The sequence below is a fragment of the Rhizomucor pusillus genome (genome assembly GCF_041956525.1).
Source record: "Rhizomucor pusillus strain CBS 183.67 unplaced genomic scaffold VTP01scaffold_3, whole genome shotgun sequence".
NCBI lineage: Eukaryota > Fungi > Mucoromycota > Mucoromycetes > Mucorales > Lichtheimiaceae > Rhizomucor > Rhizomucor pusillus.
This window is the reverse complement of record NW_027192145.1, coordinates 1029510-1045614: the sequence shown is the minus strand read 5'-3', so window position 1 is coordinate 1045614 and position 16105 is coordinate 1029510. Positions and strand designations below refer to the sequence as shown.

Here is a 16105-nt window from a genome sequence, read left to right as displayed (position 1 = left end):
AACAACGCAGTGTGCGGCACTGATTCCTTCATCAGCTGGAAACTTTAATTAATTAATATAAGTCAACAGTTCGTCCTAGTTCATTTGCAGAGTGAATTGATCGACAGCGTTACGGCGTCTGTTCCGGCAGACCGACAACCTTATCCCTCCTGTTCTCCCCGCTTCCATTTTTATTGACACTTGGGCTTTCCTTGTACTCATGCCGCGTACTGCAAAAAAGAGATCCAAAGCTGACGACGTTTCAACGACATATCAAATTCTTCAGTTTCTGGCACGCGTTGCTGTGTGGGGATACTTTCGCAATGTCAAAGTAATCACCCGAGCCCCGATAAGCAAAGAGGGACCATTGCTCGTTGCCGCCAACCACATGAACATGGTGCTTGATCCTGCAGTCCTTATTGCGACCTTCCCTCATGATCGGCCGTGTCATTTTTGGGCACTCAAACGGTTCTTCAGGATACCCTTGGCCGGCAAGATCCTGAGAGCTGCCGGCGTCTTACCTGTGGATACCAAGACACGTAGCAACGCTAAACTCTTCGAGCACACGTTTGCCTGTTTGGAGAACGGAGGTGTCGTAGCATTGTTTCCAGAAGGTAAAGCTTCCTGCACTTTATCCATGTAATGTGACATCGCGTGATGATAACGCGGCTTCCTTTTGCCGTTGTTTCATGTCAGGAACGTCGTACACCGCACCGCAGCACCTTCCCTTCAAGAATGGCATATCATGGGCAGCGTTCGAATATCTCACTCATCAATTTGAGAAAGATAACAATACACAAAGTTCCATCTCGATTATACCTGTTGGAATCACTTATACCACCAAAAACAAATGGAGAAGCGATGTAGTTGTTGAGCAAGTATTCCTTGACATCGTATCGTTTACATGGAAGAAATTAATACAGTGTCTTGTGTCATAAAGATACGGTGAACCGATCAAAGTGACAAGCAAGGACCTTAAAGATTTTCAAGTCGACCCGAAACCTGCAGTCAAGTCATTGACAGAACGAATTGCAGAGGGAGTGGAGAAAGGCACTGTAAACAGTCCAGATTGGTAAAGAAGCGACTCTGTGTCTTGAATATCGAATGACTTGGGAAGCTTATATGGGTTGTAATAAGGGACACATATCATGCAGCTGCCGAGGCACGATATCTCTTGTTTGGAGATAAGCAAAATTTACGCCTCGAAGACTACGTACATGTATCGCAAAGGTATCTACAATACTCATGCTAGTTTAACGTGCCGTAGATGTAAATCATTGTCTTAAGTCTTATAGAGATCTTGCATCCTTCGCGCATAGAAGGCAAAACAGATCCGAAATGGGAAGAGCGTGCTTATCTCAAAACAAGACTTTTAACCTTTTCCAAGACACTAAGAATGCTGCGTTTAACGGCCAAAGATATCCGCATGTATGAAAACCGGGAAATCACAATGAAACGGGCTATATTTCGACTTGCATCAACGTGGACAGCACTTGCTATACAGTTACCGTTGTTCCTTCCGGGCATTATTATCAATTGGCCGATATATCTTTTGGGCCGCTTAGCAGAAAGATTTGAAAAGCATACCGAATCGGTTTCCCAAGACAAGCTGGTCCTGTCTGTCGTGGTAGCCATCCCACTTTACAGCACGATATTTTACCAACTCTGGAAGATGATGGAATTTACGTTGTTTGGTTTCGTTATCGCTCTGATCACGATACCCATTCTAGCCTGGTATCACATGGCTCTCGTCGACAAGCGGTACGACATGGCTAAAGATGTGGTCGCTTCTTGGCGTATATGTGTCGCACTTGTGGCAAGCATCTCTGGTTTCAATGCGACTCCGGCTCGAGAATTGGAAGATGCTGTCCAATTGCAACGATGGTGCAGAGTAAACACAAAGTCACTCTTACTCGAATTATCAAAATATGGCGATACACATGCCCAATACCTTGTTCTAATCGGGAAATCATTCATTGATGAATAGAGATACAAGAATGATCTGTATATATACAATCCTTACAAGTCTTGATATAAAACACATGGCATTTTTGTGTTTCTTTCTTTCTTCCTTTCTACTTTGTACATCCATGCAGTCGTTCGTCAGTCTTCGTAGTGAACCTCAAACGCCTTGTGCACAGTAATCTCCTTATCTTGTATTTTGTAACTGGCTGCACCCATGACGGATAATATTTCAATCATCTGCTCAATGGATCTGCATATTTGTTTTACTCTTGGAATGTCCCAGAGTATAGACAGTGGAAAATGCTGTGGGACTTTGGTATAATTCTTTGTTACATATTGAGACAGTGGCAGTTCCTTTTCGAGCTCTTGATCCTCTGCAGGCCAGTCTGTACACCAGATAGCAGCATCGTCGCGGCCGTTTGGTGTATTTAAATTATTCTCTCTCTCAGCTTGGCACAGCAACTCAATGAAATATTCCAATTCTTGAAAAATTGACTCCTTTGACAAGTTCTCTTCTTTGAGATATGGATATTCAACGCGCCATAACAAGCGATGCGGAGTGTTCAATTGATGACAGCCGCTGCTGATTTCTTCAAAAGAATGTATGCGCGCGAATATGCAGCATTGGGTACAGTGTCCCACGGACGGATCGTGTCTCTTTCCATTTAACAACCCTATACCGTGGAATTCTGTTCTGTATCCGTATTTTTCTGCGCCAGCGTTACACCTGTACAAATGATATAGTCAGAAAATTCATGCAGATAATATTGCTGAGGACATACCAGTCTTGAAATTGCTGTCGTGTCCATTCGAATTTGTGATCGTCGTGCCGCATAGTTGCGTTGGATTTTCCATAGTTGAGCTCCCCGAAGTTTACATTGTACTCTGCATTCGGGGTCGTGACAATCAAAATATGCGGTTGGTATATGCCAAGGGTAATAGGCAGAATTTTGTCAAGCACGTCCGGGTATAGATGCTCTATCACTTCTGAGCAGATGATGGCTCCGTAGCCCGTCAACCTTCTATCTGGATCTCCTACCGAGCCTGCGGTGGCGAAGAAGCGCAAGTGCGGATTCCGTCAAGTTCCAGGAATATTACAGTACCGGCTAAGTCTGTACTTGCCATGATAAATATCGATTTGCAGTGGAGATTCGCGTGGGTTTTTGTAGTCCGTGTCCCAAGGTTTGCATCTCTCAACTGCCTCTTGAAGAACCTCTAAGCAAATATCAATGCCTGCCAGCTTGGTAAATTGGACCGCTCCATCGCTTGGAGGAATAAGGAACGACAGCACTGATGCCTCGCCGCAGCCATAATCAAGGACCTACAAGGCGATCGATCAGCTATGTACGATTGTCAAGATCACTGCTGCCTCGCTACTTACTGAGGAGATGCTGTATTTTCGCAATGTCTCAAGAATAAACGTCCGTCGTTGTCGCCAGAGAGGTGGGGAAAACGTTGTGCCTGGGTATCGATCTTCTTCCATGCTCGCAAGAAGGGAAAAATCAAACACAGCAGACAAGCTGAGTGAAAGATATGCTTCACTATGATTCACGTGCAATGTCTGTGCGTCCGTTTTCTTCTCTTCCTCACCCTTATCCCCATATGCCTCGCCATTCTTTTGAACAGGCTACATTCACCCGTTTGACATACTGCGAACATTGCAACGGGTTGCTGTGGGGTTTACGAAATCAGGGCGCGCGTTGCAAAGGTAGATCGCTTTCGTGACAACTTGACCTCAGCAGATATTGACGACGTTTCCTTTTGGTACTAGATTGCGGCTACGTATGTCACGTACAGTGCGAGTCCGCGGCTCCAGTGTGCATTGGAGTAGAGAATACAAAGTCCTCTTCAAATAGCAAGTATTCGTCGCCAGCCAAAGAATCCCTTCGCTCGTTGCAAAGACAGATCGAAGCAGCGCGGGTACCAGCCAGCTCAGTTGAGGATCCAACGGAAGGGATCACTGTCGAAAAGGTACAAAATATAATAGTGTCGGCTGCAGTCAACGCCGAAGATAGCAACGATCCACCCAGCGAGTATCTGGCCAATATGCCGCCGCTCAATCCACAGATATCAGCAAAGAATTTTGCACGTTTTGCCAGCCGATGTGGACCCATGTTTGCTTTCCGAGATGCGGTTATTTTGCTGCTCAGTTGGGAAAAGCCAATGGATACATTAGTTGCCATGGTTGTGTATTGCATGATATGTGAGTTTTTGTTGTCGAGCTAGACCTCATTGCTGCCCTTAACCCTATTGGATATGGTTGTTGTAGGTCTACATCCAAAGATACTTCTCTTTGTACCGCAAATTGTGTTGTTGCATATTATAATCAATGCTTACTACAAACGCCACGGTCATCCTTCATCAAACGCTCGGCGGTCAGATGTTTCAACAGAGTCTTCCTCTGACAATTCAACAAGAAGGCCTTTGCAGCAAGCATCGAAATCATCACCTACGTCTGGATCCTCACCTACCGTTGCTTCGACTACAAATATCCAGCCAAACAATTCTCAAAATCCTTCTGCGCGCCGTCCATTCACTTTCAATCTTGCTTCAGCATTGTTCCCCACGTTTGATGAAACTTCCCCCGAATATCTGAAGAACATGCAGAATCTTCAGAACATGATGGGCGAAGTGAGTGATATTTACGACTTGGTAGCAGCAAATGCGCATTACTTTGACTGGTCCTCAGAGGCAGATACCATGCGCGTGCTTCAGGCCGTGCTACTTTCTATGATCGGCCTCCTGGGATTAGTATGGTTTATTCCATTCAACATTATTTGTCTCGTCAGTGGCATCTCTGTATTCTTGATGAATACTCGATTTGCAAAGTACTGCATCAAAGAGATCCTACCGTATGTGCTCAAATTTGGAGAAGCCAGGATGGAGTGTGCAGCAAGATGGTATTCAAAGTTAGAAAAGCAACTCGAAAAACAGGAACGCGTGCGCCTGGTATCTTTATATGAAAATCAAAGATGGTGGTCAGGCAGCGGTTTTGCACCCCAGGTAACATAGCATTTATCAACCATCACCTGTTTGTCTTTATTTAACACTTTGCCAACTTAGATGCTAGAAAACGAGCGACCACCGTGGTCTGATCTATCAGGCACTGTCCAGCTACCTCCAAAGGAAGACATGCCTGCTCCCAAAGGTTACAAATGGGTACAGGATAATTGGAAACTCGACACCACAGGGCCGTGGATTGATGATGCATTGAATATCGGTGAGTTATTTATATGCGGAAATGATTGATCTTGATGCTAATATTATGCTGCAGAGGTGGGACCACTGTATCAGTAGGGAAAACCGATCCATTACTGACTGGAATTAATAGATCATGGTAGTTCCTGAGGAAGGCGGATGGGTTTACTCCAATCATGATTGGATTTCGTCTGGAAAAGGCCAAAAGGATACCAACAGACTAGGAAGATTGACCCGCCGAAGACGCTGGGTTCGTCGCTGTGAAAAAATAGGACAAAAGATCTCTCTGGAAAATCAGGATATATAGTTATCATATCCACAGAGTCGTTCATCTACCCCTCCCCCCAACCTCAACAATCAGAATGTTGCATTACTTTTTTCTTTTGACAAAGTATAAGCGAAACAAACAAAACGTGAATAATATTTATTGAGCAGCACTGTAATAACGGACGGTGCGGTCGAGGCCGGCAGCCAAGAGGTTTTCAGCAAGAGGGGCCCATTTAAGACCCGTGATCTCGGCGGTGTTGTCGGTGAATTTAGCGAGCTCAGAACCGTCCTTGGCTTTGAAGACTCTGGCGTCGGTACCACCGACAGCCAAATACTGAGCATAAAAGTCAAAGGCAAGAGAGTTCACCTTGTATCCTTCGTCCAATATGAATGTTTTAGTGTTGCTCAATTTGCGGAGATCCCACAATTTGACCAAGTTGTCTTCAGATGCAGTAGCCAAAATATAACTGATCAAAATAGTTAGCTAACCTTCCCGCAATGCATCATATTATCATTAGTAAAGCTTACCCATTTTCAGAGAATGCAAGTGCGCTGATCTTCCCAGTGTGTCCCCCAAAGCTTGCAGCAACACTTTGGGATTTGACATCCCAGATACGGACTACTGAATCGCCAGTACCGGCACCCAAGATCATACCGTCAGGATGGAATTCAATTGCAGTGTAGCCTATCTCAAAAGTAAGTATCAAAGTAACACAGTTAATCAACACAGAATGCTAACCTGAATCTGTTTCTTGGTCGACAACATCAACAATAGACTTGCCAGTCTCGAAATCATAGAACGACCATTTGCTGTCCAAACCAGAGCTGACAAAGTATTCTTTGCTTGGGTGCACCGAGATACCGGTCGCGTCGCTGCTGTGAGCATTGATGTTGTGACCGACTTGATAGCCCTTATTTCCACCGGGGATCCAAACACGTACGTGCTTGTCGGCACTTGCGCTAATGGCAACGTCATGCTCAGTTTCCTCGCCGCGGAACTTAACTGCAGTGATCTTCTTTGTGTGTCCAGTGAGGTTGGCAAACACTTTCTCCTCAGTCTTGTCATAGATCTGCACGTGCTTATCGTTACCACCCGTCAGGATGTATCGTCCACTGTGATCAACATCCACTGCAGTGATACCAGGTGAGCGCGAGGTATGCAAAGATGGGATAGTCGAAGTTTGTGTGAATGTCTTGACAACGTCAACGGGTGTGTGTTCTGCTGGTGGTTTTCTCTTGCGACGTCCTTGCGACAAGCTAATAGTGGAGTTAATAATAATGTATATCACATCGCCGAATGTTAAAACGTACCGTTCACTGGTCTCGGTCATTTTGTTTACGACATCTTCAGGTAAGCCGCCATTGTCAACTTCCATAGTCTCCGTCTTTTCGACTTCTACAGGTGCAGGAGCAGCAGTAGCTGTACCAAGATGAGCCTGGACGTTTGCTAGCGCCCTGCCAAACCCATCAATATACTGATCAAACAAACAGCGCTTTGCTCATAACTTACTCTCGAGCAGCATCGCGCTCCTTCTTTAAGCGAGCAATGACACGTGTAGCAGCATCGTTTTGATATAATGCATGAGACAGCTCTTGTCGAACCTGCTGATATTGCTGTTTCAAGGTGAAAGACTCGAGCATGACGCTGTCCCACTCATTTTGCAAGGCTGAGAGGATGGATGGGACTGATGTAAGTTTCGGCGGTCGTGGTCGCACGATCTGGGGATCTACACGCAACATTGTCAGCACGAGCATGTTTAAACGTATTAAAATACTTACGTGCTTTGATTTCCACGAGATCTTCGAGAGTCAGCTCTTCGCCACTCACAGGATCTTTGCCGTGATCGGCAATGTATTTCTCAATCAGTCTCTTTTCAAAAACGTTGCCGGACTTGACAGAGACCACCGGCTGCTCAGGAGCCTCTCCAGAGACTGCAAATTTTTGAGAAAGTGTCAATCTGATTGTCCTTACTTTTTCGTTTGAATTTGTTGCTTGGTACTTACTCGCGCAGAACATGGCTGGAGAAGAGACAAACGCGGACAGGACTGTCACTGCAATCACTGGTTACGGTAGCAGCAAATTCGTTCCCAGCTGCCATTGATTTGGTCCCAGCACACAGTATTTTATTGATTGAGTTGCTTAGAGTTCATGTACAATTATGCGCTACTGCTATCATTGCTGGTAACATCAATGCAACCCGCAGTAGGAGACATCAAAGTAGAAAGAATTGGTATGGTCAGTTTTGCTTTCTATGTCTATTGGATGACCTTGAGGCAGATTTAGTACGGTCTGCCGTGACTCCGTCGATCAGTTCACTCTGTACGCTCAAAGCATTCTTTCTGTCTCTTCTCTGTCTTTTGCCTGTTTAGCTATTACATAACAAACTACGACGAACTCTTGACTTACCACTAAAGAAAGGTTTCCTGGATCAGTCTCATCAAGAAAGCAGTGCCGCCGAAATTTGCTTTTCTTTTGAACAAAGCAACATCCGTTCAAACAGATGCATATTGTTCACCAAGCGATCAATAAAGTAAGAGAATATTCTTTTTAATTCACTTTATAACTTGAAACAGGAAATGTCAAAGTACGTTGAACATATATTTAATTTCGCTTTTTGCGTTTATTCGACGAGCTTGAGGAATCAGACGGAGCGAAATGCGGGAATATAGTAACGTGGTTGGTTTCTTCAACGTGGACATCGCCAGCGGAATAGGGGTCTGTTCATAGAGCTGGTATGTATCTTCCATGATTGACTTCGCGTTGCATGCTAACTGAAGTAGCGGCATCATCCGCGACATGAAATTTTCTGGACTTATTGAAAAGGGCATCTCCTTCAGATGTCTAATCCTGGCGACATAACCAACTCCCTTGGCCATCCATATCAAGGAAACTTATTCGGTCATCTGGTATAAAGAAATGAGTATTATTTGCTCGAATATTTTGATGATATACATTTTTCATCTACGACTGATGCTGTAAACATCGATGTGAGCTCTTGTGGCAATGAAGAGAGTAGCACCCACTAACTCTAAAAGCACGTCTTTCATGACGATAGGCATTTTTACACGGCTATCTCTCCAGTCTTTCGTGACATCAGAGCTGCCTCTCCAAACAACCAAGCTCTAAACCGCCAGTAACACAAATGATATCCATTTTCTTGGCCTGCTTGTTTTGCGGAAATTTCATCGACGACCGATAATCTCGTTTTTACATTATTGCCGAGCGCACTGGCACTGCTGTTCCTTTCTTTACTGCGAAAGAGGCACAAAAATCGATTAACTAGAAATTAGACTGGATTGTCATAGTACTTAATTGACTTCTCCCAGAGCATTGACCTTGGACCATGAAATATAGTGTTTATAAAACCCCACATATAGTACATCGTATCTGTTTCGAGGTAATTTTGTATATTGAAGTCATCGTTTTTCAGGAAAAGATAAGATGTGTTCATGAGCGTCATGGATAGCGAAGCAAATAGCGGTTGACTGGTTGGATCGTGCTCAAGACTTCTGCCATAATCGTAGGCCTCGCGAGCAGATCTTTACAAGCGAATAACATTGACAGGAATACAGAAGATAATGGGTATCCTTAGCAATATAAACCGATATCTAGATTTAAGTTCACAAGTTTTGATATTTCTTCCAATATCGGCTTAAGCTCTTTGGGAATTGGTCGCAACAATAACTTCCCATGTCGTTGGAGCTCGTCTAGCCCTTTATCGCTGAAGACGCTAAGCCAATGTTGGTCATCGAGATCCAAGATCAGTTTATGACATGAACTACATAGCAAGAAAAATGCGTTAACTAACAATAAATGATTTCACTTATTAAAACTGGTAAGTATTACTGGAGGTAGTCGCATTTCATTGCAAATTTTTTCATTTTCTCCTCCACGGCCTCTGGTGTCGTATCCGTCTTCCCAGCTGCATCAAGGGTCGATCGTAAATACTAAAAGTTTCTCGTATCGAAGATATCAAATATCTTTTCGAAAGCCATCTTGTCGTCTGCAGATAATGTCGTTTTCAAAGATGATGATTCTGAGTAGATGGATGATCTCGACGTTGTTGGTATTGTTGATTCCCTTATTAAATTGTTTTCACCACTTGCTCCTGCTCCAAGTTCTGTTGCTCGTTGTCCGTGCGCTTTTTCATGATTTCTTTCTCGATCAATTTCCAGGAAGGTTCGTCTTTTATTCTGCATAAATGTAAAGTATAACCCGTTAAAATACATTTTCAAGGTCAAAAGGTCCTTGAAGACCTTAACCGGGTTGTGATATAAAATCTATAATCTTCGTTTGCTTCGTTTGATGCGTTATCAGATCGAATCATGCAGTCGGCGCAAATGTCTTTCCGTTTCTTGACAGTCTTCTTCCCAGAGGAAATCCAAGACAGTATTGATGGCTTGCAACTTCTCGGCCATTGAAATTCTTGGGCGCTCTTGTTCTACGCAGATTTCTTCCGCTTGCATCGAGGCTTCTTCTTCTGTTAACATAGATGCCTTCACAACTTCCACAATCTGTTCCTGCGTCAGGTTTTCATGGACGATTGGACGTTTATCATCGGGGTCGAACTGGATGGTTTCTTCTGGCATAGCATGGGACCCAAAGATCTCCTTGGTATTATTGGCTATGGGCAGCACGGTATTCAGACAACTCTTGTATTTCCTTGTTGCCTTGATCGTCCTCTTGTCGGGATAAGGTTGCTCTCCAGCAATTCTCGATAGTCTGCTTGCTCTTCCAGGCTTTCTCAATCGAACGCATTGCAGTGAGTTGCGAGACCTTAAACAACCGGTCGTTCGTATAGATTATCTTGCCTCTTTGCCTCATGTGGACCTCGAGGTATGCCCTTTCATACTGCATATGCCTGTCGGTTCATATCCACGTTAGTCTTGGCTATATGTGGGAAGTAGTGTAAGGTAGCAAATAGCAAATCTCAATATTGGTAGGTTCATAATTTGTTTGATGCCCGGAAAAATTATCCAAAAGTAGTAGCATCTTCCTGTCTGCGCGCTGTATATCCAAATCGAACTTCCTGAGGTATTTGCGAAAGATTTCCCTCGTCGTCCATGCGGTAAGAGTTGTAAAAATACATGTAGAATCCATGTTGCCGAGCTATGCATATCATTTTCACTTTATCAGACAACGCAACAAGAATGCAATTTGAGATATATGTACCGTCTTTCCCGTTGAAACATCTAGGTTTCTCGCTCTTGCCAATGATCAAGGGGATCCGCGTTGCAAGTGAGTGCAACTATCATTCTTGCTTTGTCAACCTTCAGTCCAGCAAATGCATTTCGGGAAACCGTAGATGCAGGCGGAGCACGGTAAGCACTGCAGTGTCGTCCATGTTATAGATGTCCTTCGGATGGTATTTTTCCAATTTTGATTGGACTTTTTGGAGGAATGACATTGCACCTCCTTGATCTGCTGAAGAGCTTTCACCGTGTAGTTTGTGTTGCTTCAGCAGGTGACGATGTCGGAAGCGGTCGACCCAGCGATTGGACATCTTGGAAGTCGTTAGGGATTACCAAGGACTCGCGAAGGTATTGAGAAGCTTCACGAATCATTGCCCAGCTTATCAGTATCCCTTGATTCTCTGCAGTCTCGGTCCACAGTGACACGCTTTGTTCGAGTTTCTTCAGCGAATGTAATCAAATACACTGTGTTTTAAGTGACTTTGATTTAGCGCACACAATAAACTATTTATTGAAAGAAAAATGTTAAGTCTATGCGAGCGCCTGCTTTAAGGATTCAACCTCGAACGTACTCCTTGATAAAGAATCGTTGTGGTTTGACATATAGCGCAAAGAAAAGGAAGTACGCCGAGCAGATGTGCGTATTCTTATAAAGCGTGGATTGTGTAACTTGACTCAGGCGGTCAGCGGTTAGCAAATAAGAAGTGGTTGCAAGATAAGAATGGCTTATGTTGACGTGCGCTAGATATGTGCTTTAATTTACTTACCATAAGAAACTCTTGATGGCTTATCCAGGAATGCAGGGAATCGATTGAAGGAAGGCTCCAAATTCTCAGTCGTGGTTTTGATATCTTTGTAGATAAGAGTTTAGGAGATCTTGGCGCCCGCAAATGTTAGTCCCTTTATCTCCCGGTCCTGTTTCTCCCATTTTATATGCCAACTTGCAACTTTGGAGTCAATTACTAGGCCTTATTGTTAGATTCTCCAGCATTGAACACCAATTACATCCATCTATTCGCATCTTTCACGAAGTCCTTGTATGCTTTTAGCTTCATCTAATACAATTGGTCCGAAAAAGTAGTGACATAGTTGGCATCACTGTATTGGCACAGTACGATTTTCAACTCTTGTAGAAGCTGTTTAGGACTAGTTGCATATCCAATTGTTTCTGATATGTAACCCCGCAGCAGACGTTGGAGAACCTTTTCCGCATCCTTATTTCGAAGGCATAGTCTTCCTGATTTTGCGATTGAAAACAAATTTATTCGCAGAGCAATGATGAATGTAAAAGAAGACAAAATGACTAAACGTTAGAAAGAGGGGAAATTCAATATGATGCAATTAGTAAACGAGCTTCTCGTCCTATGTAAACGAATCATGTAAATATAATTTTCTCCATGTGGTGAATGTGAACACAACAAACATACCAAATCCTTGGCTGCAGCAAAACATTCATCGTACAGTTCCTTATAGTCTGCAGCTGCCTTTTCATCCTTTGATTTGCCACCAAATACAATCATGGTAACTGATGTCGGTCGCTTTGTAGAGCTTGCTTCACCGAGTTGTTCTTTAGAAGGAACGAAAACGTATGGGATGTTGTAGTCCTCGCATAGTACAGGCAAGTGTGCAATCACGTCCATGGGTGAAATGTCGCCAGCGATCACAACGAAGCCCTTCTCGCCTTTGCGGAGAGCTTTTGATACTTCCTTGACACCACGTCGAACGTGCTTGACCTTGCTCGCTGTTTTACAAATATATATCATTTAGCATCACGATCCGTGTAAGGAGTCAACGAACAACATCGTTATACCTTTCTTTATAGTTTTGTAAACTTTCTTTGTTAGCTTCTTTTCGGCGAGAGGGTGTGCGATGGGCGAAAGGAATTTGATCTCTTGCTCCTCTGAAGCATCGATGTCCATGCTCGTGGACTTTTTGGTCTTCTTCTCCTTTTTATCCTTCGCCATTATGCAAATGCTCTTTGAAATCTTTAAATGTAAAAGAAGGAGCGTAAGACAGGACGAAGCGCAAAAATCGAAAAATCGGGACAAGCCACGGCTGCCTGCAGTAGGCTCCTGGGAGCTCATTGATTCTCATTTTCACAACCGACCTGCAGTTCTCCTTATCTGTTTTTAATCACATGTACTATATATTTATTGTCCATTTGGTCTGTAGAGATGCTGAATTAAAGCGAAAGGGAAATAAAAATAACTACAGGCACAGAAATATAGCGTAACAATACCTGGAACAAAGACCAAGGTATGAGATGAGCAATGCTTTGACGACTCCAGTGCAGATACAACGTTCGATATGGGATACTGATGGTAAACTGGTGTTAATACGAAAGGATGTCTACGATCTCAGGCAAAAGGTGATCAGCAAGTTTTTTTGTATCTGGAGATTATGTTATATGCTGCAGCATCAACAGTGATAATTTCAAAGCGGATACTCTTCATTACCCATCCATCCACACATGAACGAACAAAAAGACCACCAGAATTGTTTGGCGATCGATACTATATACAAAAGAAGCATCAACCACATCGTTGGCGTAGAGTTTTTGTCTCCGTCATGTGCCAGCAAAACACCGCGCTCCTTTGTGGCATCAGCCGTAATTACCATCAGCGAGAAGTTTCCTATGATGGGTGCTTTGCAACTGAAACCGTCGGTGTTCTTAGACAAGGTTTCTCAAGATTTGGTGATACTAGATGATAAGAAGGATTTCGATGCTCCACTTCGCCGTGTTTTGCCTACCACACCGTACGCGCTATGTGCATGTCATATTGAAAAGAATTTTGGAAGCCAAGCGCCAGGACGCTTTGACAAGGAAACAAACGGGCTTCGTACGTTATTCAACAAAGCTATTAAGGGATTGAACCGGGGCAAAAGGTAAGAAGATCTCAATGATGCTGTTAAAGAGTATCATCACGTCAAAGAAGCGAAAGGAATTGACTGCATCTTTAGATATGTAAGCTAAAAAATGCTTCCCATTTGCATTTTGTAGATTTAAAAGATAATCATTAAGGCTGCTTGAATACAAAGAGCGCTGGGCTGGTGTCTGGGCTGAAGAACATGGTCATTTGGGCTTTCGAACGACAAAGGATGGAAGGTGCACACTAGAGCATTAATCAAATATGAAGTACACCCCGTCGTCTCCTGAAGCTTTCTAACAAAAAATGCTAAGATATTTAATCTAAAATATCCTGAGAAATATAGTTTATAGTTCCTTACTGTCCTATCTGCTAGGACTTTGATGCTGGATCTGGCTACAGAAAGGAGTGGCTGACTTCTGTGCTCACCAGAGTTGAATTGGAATACACGGTTGAATTAATCCTGGATGCTTTGAAACCGCTACTGGGAGCAATCTATCGTATTGCTATCCGCCAACTGAAGACAAACCTATACGAACTCGGGTAGTCTTAAATGAGAAACAATGCGGGCTTAACAACACGTACGATTATGATCTTCACATAAATAAGCTGCATCTGGAGAATATCAACAAAAGATGGCATTTCCTGGAAAATCTACAAATTTACAATGGTATTGGTGCGGCATAGTGACCACGATGCCTTGACGATTGTAGAAAATACCGAGGTGTTCGTTGACGATCAATTCGCCCGATCATGGACTCAATCATAGAGTTATATGCAAACCGCAAAGATAGCCAGCAACGAATAGATCTAATTACTAGGCTGAGCGACGTGATCGAGTCATAGAAGCAAGCAGATCTGGAAGAGTTATAGCTTCCTATGCACATTAAACCCAAAGGAAGCCAAATTTACGAAGAATTCTCGCCTTCCCTCTCGTTTCGAGCTCGCAGAAGTCAAGGAATTTGCAAATGTAAAACTAGCTGCATCTGGTATTAAAGAAGTTACCTAGAAAGACCAAGACAGTTGACTCATGGCCGAAAAAGCAAAATGCCGCAAAGACAAGCAGAAATCATGCAGCACCGTGGATACGAATATTAATTGTATTACATTCAGCCGGGTGCATCCCGAAATGCCTCGTCATGCAATCTTTGATAATTATGGCCGATAGATGGTGTGGTTGGCGAGTCAACGCAGCACAACATTACGGTGATGAGCATCGATATATGGCGATCAAGGATGCTATGATTTCGGTAGCAAGAGCAAACGAAGATATCTATAAAAGGCATATCTGCTATAATTCTGAGCAGGAATACGAGATGATCATCAATACTCTCGAACATGACCTAATACCGGAAACCGAGCACGAACGCAGAACGCAACAAGTTCTGTAGTAGCAAGTATTGGTTATTGACGCGAGCACTAGGGTCCAAATTGCCGCCGATGCACTTAACAGACCTTTTGGCGCCTATGCTACACAAGCGCCTAATGTGCGTCCTCTAAGACTCTATTTGCCATTGTCGCCGCCCGTACCTCATACCAGGCCAGAGCCATACATCCTTCATTTGATGGGTAACACTTCCTATTCGATCAAAATCCGATCTAGCATGAAAATAGAATGGACATTTTTCCCCCTACCGTAATGTTGCTTGGGATGAAATGAAGATTCCCGGTCATTACAAGGCCACCTGACGATATCTTCTTATCAAAAAATTAATTTTATTCCACAGGTTTAAATTTGCCTTGTTTGTGGTGCAATTTTATGCTCCAAACGACAACTGATTTTAAAAATACAGTACAGACAGCCAGTTGAATTACAAAAGACGAGTTGTATTGTATTATATGAGAAGCGAATAGCAAAGAAGCAAAAAGGTCAAAAAATATCTAAACCATTTGAGATGCATTGAAAATAGACATCAGCTTCAACTGCGTGGCAGCAAGGGCATTGTGCTGTATGTCCTTTGGATAAGACTTGGTGGAACTGATGTTTGTAGTGCAATTCCTCTTCTGTAGTACACTTGGTTCTTTCTCTGGCTACGACAGCTCAGCTATGTGTACTAAACTAGCCGAAATAATGTAATGCATTAGTAATTTCTAAGCATTTTAATAGAACGTGATAGAGAATTGGGATGACAACAGCCATCCATTTTTGTAGACGCTTATGTAGTAAAAACATTGACATTTAAAAACGTACCACAGTTACCAGAGCGTGTATGTTCTTCTTGTACGTAGATTACTTGGCTTTTGATGCAGACCCATTGAAACGAGTGTTTCGTTACACATTTCATTTGGATCACATATATCTTATCAATGTATATGATCAACAAGCGTATGTAAATGGATAGTTCTAGCCAAGGCAAATTATGGAAGAAGATTTATAGCATTAGAGTAAATGGAATCTTGAACAATCTATGATAATAATAATAATAATAATAATAATTACAGTAATGAATTTCGCCTTAGTTTGATGCGCAAGTTACTGGATAAATGCTTTATCGGAAGGTTGCATGAAGATATCTGAATGTATGAAAATACGCGCAATTTAATAAATATTCTTGTCGATATAAGGAAGAAAACTTGCCATATTAGTTCAAATTTGCCATGTAGCGCAGTTGCCAACCCGATCTCAATCAGTAAAC

The 16105-nt window shown here is 43.0% G+C and overlaps 8 protein-coding genes across 8 annotated transcripts; 4 read left to right on the top strand and 4 right to left on the bottom strand.

The window, feature by feature from the left end:
- Positions 1 to 199: 199 nt before the first annotated feature.
- On the top strand, positions 200 to 1966 carry VTP01DRAFT_6621 (uncharacterized protein; the record flags this gene model as incomplete). The annotated part of the gene is made up of 5 exons (XM_069385543.1): positions 200 to 593; positions 676 to 853; positions 920 to 1051; positions 1117 to 1209; positions 1267 to 1966. 5 exons carry the CDS (start codon positions 200 to 202, stop codon positions 1964 to 1966), a joined length of 1497 nt encoding a protein of 498 aa, XP_069242994.1.
- Positions 1967 to 2082: 116 nt separating this feature from the next.
- Positions 2083 to 3427, bottom strand: VTP01DRAFT_6620 (uncharacterized protein; the record flags this gene model as incomplete). The annotated part of the gene is made up of 4 exons (XM_069385542.1): positions 2083 to 2671; positions 2727 to 2988; positions 3067 to 3265; positions 3326 to 3427. 4 exons carry the CDS (start codon positions 3425 to 3427, stop codon positions 2083 to 2085), a joined length of 1152 nt encoding a protein of 383 aa, XP_069242993.1.
- Positions 3428 to 3546: 119 nt separating this feature from the next.
- VTP01DRAFT_6619 (uncharacterized protein) lies at positions 3547 to 5241 on the top strand (the record flags this gene model as incomplete). Its single annotated transcript, XM_069385540.1, has 5 exons — positions 3547 to 3652; positions 3716 to 4147; positions 4214 to 4947; positions 5008 to 5164; positions 5219 to 5241. 5 exons carry the CDS (start codon positions 3547 to 3549, stop codon positions 5239 to 5241), a joined length of 1452 nt encoding a protein of 483 aa, XP_069242992.1.
- Positions 5242 to 5566: 325 nt separating this feature from the next.
- VTP01DRAFT_6618 (uncharacterized protein) lies at positions 5567 to 7426 on the bottom strand (the record flags this gene model as incomplete). Its single annotated transcript, XM_069385539.1, has 7 exons — positions 5567 to 5876; positions 5938 to 6094; positions 6149 to 6666; positions 6721 to 6864; positions 6920 to 7136; positions 7189 to 7341; positions 7414 to 7426. The coding sequence occupies 7 exons, from the start codon at positions 7424 to 7426 to the stop codon at positions 5567 to 5569; spliced, it is 1512 nt and encodes a 503-aa protein (XP_069242991.1).
- Positions 7427 to 9723: 2297 nt separating this feature from the next.
- Positions 9724 to 10913, bottom strand: VTP01DRAFT_6617 (uncharacterized protein; the record flags this gene model as incomplete). Its single annotated transcript, XM_069385538.1, has 2 exons — positions 9724 to 10186; positions 10711 to 10913. The coding sequence occupies 2 exons, from the start codon at positions 10911 to 10913 to the stop codon at positions 9724 to 9726; spliced, it is 666 nt and encodes a 221-aa protein (XP_069242990.1).
- Positions 10914 to 11943: 1030 nt separating this feature from the next.
- Positions 11944 to 12566, bottom strand: VTP01DRAFT_6616 (uncharacterized protein; the record flags this gene model as incomplete). The annotated part of the gene is made up of 3 exons (XM_069385537.1): positions 11944 to 11964; positions 12030 to 12343; positions 12413 to 12566. 3 exons carry the CDS (start codon positions 12564 to 12566, stop codon positions 11944 to 11946), a joined length of 489 nt encoding a protein of 162 aa, XP_069242989.1.
- Positions 12567 to 13072: 506 nt separating this feature from the next.
- On the top strand, positions 13073 to 14016 carry VTP01DRAFT_6615 (uncharacterized protein; the record flags this gene model as incomplete). The annotated part of the gene is made up of 3 exons (XM_069385536.1): positions 13073 to 13488; positions 13625 to 13708; positions 13902 to 14016. The coding sequence occupies 3 exons, from the start codon at positions 13073 to 13075 to the stop codon at positions 14014 to 14016; spliced, it is 615 nt and encodes a 204-aa protein (XP_069242988.1).
- A 610-nt stretch (positions 14017 to 14626) lies between these two features.
- VTP01DRAFT_6614 (uncharacterized protein) lies at positions 14627 to 14860 on the top strand (the record flags this gene model as incomplete). Its single annotated transcript, XM_069385535.1, has 1 exon — positions 14627 to 14860. One exon carries the CDS (start codon positions 14627 to 14629, stop codon positions 14858 to 14860), a length of 234 nt encoding a protein of 77 aa, XP_069242987.1.
- Positions 14861 to 16105: the final 1245 nt, after the last annotated feature.